This window comes from Embiotoca jacksoni, unplaced genomic scaffold, assembly GCF_022577435.1.
Source record: "Embiotoca jacksoni isolate LCO1_2020_lvr unplaced genomic scaffold, fEmbJac1.0.p SCAF_59, whole genome shotgun sequence".
NCBI lineage: Eukaryota > Metazoa > Chordata > Actinopteri > Embiotocidae > Embiotoca > Embiotoca jacksoni.
Window position 1 is genome coordinate 510,489 of NW_027185413.1, and position 6,040 is coordinate 516,528.

General features: G+C 42.0%; 1 protein-coding gene across 1 annotated transcript in view; it reads right to left on the reverse strand.

Moving 5' to 3' along the window:
- Nucleotides 1-705: 705 nt before the first annotated feature.
- cntnap2b (contactin associated protein 2b) overlaps nt 706-6,040 on the reverse strand; it is a 32,090-nt gene continuing 26,755 nt past the window's right edge. The window contains exons 22-25 of the mRNA XM_069173234.1: nt 5,783-5,876; nt 4,088-4,318; nt 3,903-3,977; nt 706-3,718 (exon numbers count right to left, since the gene is read on the reverse strand). Of these exons, the coding sequence (XP_069029335.1) occupies nt 3,519-3,718; nt 3,903-3,977; nt 4,088-4,318; nt 5,783-5,876 (600 nt within the window). The 3' untranslated portion in view covers nt 706-3,518. The remainder of the gene's footprint in view (nt 3,719-3,902; nt 3,978-4,087; nt 4,319-5,782; nt 5,877-6,040) is intronic.

Consider the following 6,040-nt stretch of genomic DNA (forward strand, 5'->3'; position numbering starts at 1 on the left):
GAAGTGCATTGCCTTCACAGAAGAAAAAATATCGAGTTTATCTCCTAATTACGAGATCCGGATCTCGTAATTACAGCATCTTTTCTCGTAATTATGAGATGTGGATCTCATATTTATAACATTTTGTCTCGTGATTACAGGATAAGATGATTAATTGTGTTTTTCTTACTGAATGCAATGCACTTCAGCAGCATTGAAACCTGTGACATTTAAACTGAGCGTTAAAAAAACGGTCAATGAAAAAAGACAAACATGAAGAAAAAAATCTGAAGATTGACATTAAAAAACATCATAATGCAAAAAATATCATCATCAAATAAACTAGTGAGATTATAAGATTATAATTATTTAAAGAGTGTGTTTTATTTTTCAGAGAAAGTCTTTCAAATGCCAATACTACTTTTTTCTATGTAGTTGTTTCAATGGTTCCTTTTCAGTTTTGTGGTTAAATATAAAATCTTACTTCCAGAGCCAAACTATACTGTTACTGTTCTGGCCCAATAAATGGTCAGCTTTTTATCCCGTTGAGGTATTTTTGCTGCAGGTTTCTGTGCTTGCTTTCTTATCATCTCCATGTACCGTATCTGCATGCACCTTTTCTGAAGTATACGGTGTTTCCTTCTGTCCAATCCGGTGAGCAGACCTGTGGTTCGTTTCCTTCCAGCACCTCCATCCAGACGTTTTGTCACAAATTAAATACTAGCCTTTGTAAGATTTGAACTCATATTTTACTGGTCTTACCGAGAAGAAGCATTCAAATTTTTCAAGACAATGAGAAAAACACAAAAGAAGAAGAAATCTGCTATAAAAAGAACAGTTAGGCAAAGTTCTATACATACAGTATAAGATGAAGAAAAGCAATGTGACGCTCGTGGCTCATCAGACAGAAACGTGTATCATTCAGTGTCAAACAGCATGCCATTGTACACCACAGTGCAGTCAAATGAATACAAATGCATACAATCAAATGTCAGAATGTAAGCCGTAGTTCAGTAGGTAGGTAACAAACATTCTTCTGCAGAAACATTATCTTCATAAAAATCAAAGACACAGCTCAGGCTGGGAAACCACAGACGTTCGAAGAGTCCTGAACGGAGAGTCCTTTCAGTCCATCTGTGAAGACGCGACTAACTCGAATCTCTCTCAACCAAAAAGGACACGTATGAGAAAACAGTAATATTTATGAATCTCTCTGAAATAGCATGTTAAATGGAAATAAGAAAAACCTTTGAATCGGAAGGGGAAATTGTCGTTTCTATACAGTGACGAGTTTGTTGTGGTCGGTTCTTCTCGCCATCCTGGATAGAAGCAGTTCAGATGATCAGCATCCGTTTCATCATTCATTCACCACAGAGATGAGTCCATAACTGAGCCCGAACACTGGAGGTGGGGGACCAGTGGAAAATACTGTTTCCAGTTCAGGCTGAAGTACTGAAGCTGTCTGTGTCAGCAGCAGTTAAATCCCTGCAGACACACATACTGGTCTTCACTGTAGAACCAGAGGGCACCACGTCCATAGCTTCTAACACAGGGGTGTCAAACTCATTCTAGTTAAGGGGCCACAAACGGCCCACTTTGATCTCAAGTGGGCCAGACCAGTAAAATCATAGCATAATAACGCATACATAACGACAATATTTCTCTGTTTAAATCATTGGTGAAGGTTTTTGGATGATAAACCCTGTTTTAAGGTCTTTCTACAATAAACTAGAAACATAAAGACCAAAAACTCAGACATCAGCCGACTGTTTCTCTGCCCCGGCTCTCCTCTGCAGATTCCCTCGCTTTGTGACGCGTTTGACGCCAAACGCGTCACAAAGCGAGCAGCGAGCGCTGCTGCCTCCGGAGCAGACGTCGCATTTACGCTGTTTTTGAAGCAATTACTGGATCGATTAAAAAAAAACAAAAAAAAAAACGTTTGTACTCATAAACCTCCATATTCTCATAGAAATGCAATTTATGTCTTTCTGTAATTTTCACACTTAGCAAAGTCATCCGGCGGGCCGAGCTGGACCCCCTGGCGGGCCGGATCCGGCCCGCGGCCCGTATGTTTGACACCCCTGTTCTAACACAATGGATTGTTTCCAAAATTAGATTTTTGTTGTTGTTCCACTGCTGTTTCCTGTTTTTATACTTTTAACTTTTTCTAAAGTCAAAGAAGTGATTTCGCAGTTGACTTTCCCTATAAAACAGCAGGATGTCAGCAGTGCTTGTTTTTTCCTTCTTTAAGTCGGTCTCAGATGAACTGAATTAAAACTCACTGATGAGTGCTGGTCTCAGACCGGCCTGCAGCTCTGCTTCCCAACAACTCCAAGCTGCTACACACTTTATCTTGCATAGAAAAAGAAAAAGAAAACACACAGAACGGTTGGCTGAGTTCAGATGGTTGTGGACAGGTCGGTGGTCCAGTCTGCATGTCAGGATTCAACAGAGAACACTAGTCAGCCGGGGAGTTGTTGGAAGGTGTTTTGTTGTGATGGAACCAGGTCAGCTGCTAAACTCATCCCTCTCCTGTCTGTACACAGATAAACGGACTGACTCTGGGTCAGACGGTGTGAGACGCTTCTTAAATAACCGTGATGTTAAGAATTCAAAGGTTATTACTTTTAGACAAATGATAAAAACAGACAACCTGAGTGAACCTGTTGAGGACCGTCAGGACTCCGTTCAGCCTTCGAACGCTGAACTCCGCCCTGAACACATTTGGCAGCAGATCAGTGAAATTAAAACACAATCATTAAAACATTAATGCACAAAAAGTCATTGAGACACTGTCAGTTACATCGATGCAAAAATAGAAGTACGATGTTCCCCTTTTCTTCTTGAATCCAAATAACGCAAACAAAGTCGTGGCTCCGTCTCCGTCAGACAAGCAAGCCAGTCAGTGCGCACAAACACAAACGTCTCCAGTCTTAAGGCTCAAATCAAACTGGAGCGAATACAAATATAAGGCAAATGATGAAAGATGACACTTAATATAAAAAAAAAAAAAAAACATTCGAAATTATGAGCATTGCTACACATGGAGGGTTATTGGGGTTCATGGATCGTTATTTTCTAGGCGGAAATATAACACAAAGCAATACAAATAATAATGTACAAAAAAAGCAAATATGTAAACAATAAATAAAATAAATGTTTATGAAAAATATATGAATTTAGTATGAATAAATTAATTACATGAATTAACTTCCAAAAGAAATGTAAATGAAATGATATGTAAATGCTAATGAACACGTCCACTCATCCGAGGCCTGTAACGTTATGGCACTGTCCTCTGCAGCCGTCCTTCTGTCCCGCCGTCCTTCTGTCCCACCGTCCGTTGTACATACATGTAACACGGACACACGCTCCGCCGGGCGTCGCTGTGCTTTAACATCCACGCTGTGACGCCACGCCACCCGTCCTCCACGAAGTCTGTAAATAACCCTCCTCCAGGCCCCTCCGGTGATCGCCTCGCTCACTACTCCCTATGCTTAGAAAACTACCCCCACCCTAATGTCTCTGCGGCGGAGGGCTCAGATGAACCACTCCTTCTTGCTCTCGTCGATGGTCTCGGTGAACGCCGGGTCGTTGACGATGATCGCCGCGTCGGCGCAGTCCGCCGACTCGGCTCCTTTGGCCTCGTTCGTGTGGTAGGAGCCTTTGTGGCGGAACATGTGGCGGATCACGAACACCATGATGCAGAGGACGGTGAAGATCACCATGGAGATGATGCCTGGAAACAGAAAAGAGGAGCACCTGGTTTAAATTTAAATACAAATATTTTCTATTTTTACTTCACGTGCTCCTTTATGGTTTAAATAAAAAGTACGTCGCTGGAGTCAGTTTGTATGAAGGGTTTGGTCTCCGTGGGGTCATTTGAAGGCTCTGCTCTAACACTACCGTCAAACCAGATTTACCTCCAACGATGGCAGAGTTGCGATCCACACCGTCACTGCTGGCCTTGTCCTCATTGAAGGGGAAAACTGCTCCAACTGCGGACAGAGGAAACATCTGTTGTATATCTGACTTTGATATTCCTTAATGTTCCTCGTGTGTGTGTGTGTGTGTGTGTGTGTGTGTGTGTGTGTGTGTGTGTCTCTACCAGCTTCCATGTGCCAGGGGTCACTAGCTGCTGCCATGGGGGAGATGGTGAGAGGCGAGGCTCCACAGTTGGAGGGAACCAGGATCCCGAGAGTGCTGACCGGCGCCGCCATCCCCGAACGAAGTGCAGCTTTCAGAGGCGCCACGCTGTTGAACTGAACTCTGGACAGACAGCCCACGAAACCCGGCGTGTTGTAGCGCTCGATCAGGATCGGGTCGATCTGTCCTGTTTCTACAGACACACACAGGAAGGTTTTATTCAAGTTGTCAGGTCATCGTCAGGATCCAACACACTCAGCTCTGTTTTTGTTCATCTCTCTGCAGTCTGGACCTCATTTTCCTGCTGACTCAGATCTCACAAAATAAGAGAGAAGCAAGTTCGATTTTTTTTTCTTGCTCTGACTTAATGCTGCCACATGATGTTAGAAATAGTTCAAAAGGTAAACATAACATTTTATTAGGTTTTTTTTATTTAACATAAACACAAAAACACGTAGGTGTGTTTGGTTTCTTCAAATTCCCCAAACAAAAGTGTGATGAGATGAAGTTCATGTCTCCACCAGCAGAGGGTGCCCAAAGCACACAGAGTACAAAGCTGTGGTTGACATGGATTCATACAATAAAACTTCTACTGTCCTGAAACAGATGAAACATGGACATAAACGTAAGAATAATGACCTCATACCAGGAATAATTACAGATGTTAGCTCCCTCACACACTAACTATCAGTGTTAAAACGGTATCTACGTAGCATGTTAGCTCACATCTCTGTATTATTACTCACCTATATACAGAATAGTACCACGGTAAAATGTGGACACAGCTTTCCAATGGGTTTCTTTATATTTAAATTTTTTCACTATAAAAAAAAACTGAGGCATTTCAGAGGAGCCACTAATACTGTAAGAGCCACAGTGGTTGAATATAAGTTCATTTGAATGTTATGCATATTCATAATTTAATTTATTTTATAGTCAGTATACAGGACACAGTCCATTACAAATGTGTTGAAAGAAAAGTTCATGTACATTTGATGTTGATAATATTAATATTGTGGATTAATGACATCACAGAGCTGCATCAGATGCAGGAGGACATCGTTTATCTACCATGTGACAATGTGAATTTATACAACATCATTACTTCAAGACATGAAGGTCAGTCAGTCTGGAAACATGATAAAAACAGTGAAAGTTGGAAAGTGCAGCCTCAAAAAGCATCAAAGTGTTTGTTCAGGAGGGAATACTGTGTGAAGCACCCTGAGATCAGTAACAACAGTGAAACCACAAAACATGACATCACACATGACATCACACGTGACATCACACGTGACATCACACATGACATCACATCACATCACACATGACATCACACGTGACATCACACGTGACATCACACATGACATCACATGACATCACACGTGACATCACACGTGACATCACACGTGACATCACACATGACATCACACGTGACATCACACATGACATCACACGTGACATCACGTGACATCACACGTGACATCACACGTGACGTGAACAACAGGGACAATCAGGCAGTCAGTGAACCGTCAGCTCTGAAAAATCATGTCAGAGAATTTAATCTTATGAGTACACACACACACACACACACACACACACACACACACACACACACACACACACACACACACACACACACACTCATCTACACACTTACCAAAAACTTTTCCAAGAAAGATACTTTTGACAGAGTTGAACTGGGTGTCGGAGTTTTTGGGCAGATTGTAGGTAGCCACTGGGTAGTGGTCCAGCTGGAGACAGAGACAGAGGACAGACAGAGAGACAGACAGACGGATAGACAGACAGAGAGACAGACAGAGAGAGATAGAGACAGAGAGACAGACAGAGATAGAGACTCAGTTTAATGTGTACCTTAGAAATAAGCTACAAAACCATTTATATTTCCTGAAAATGA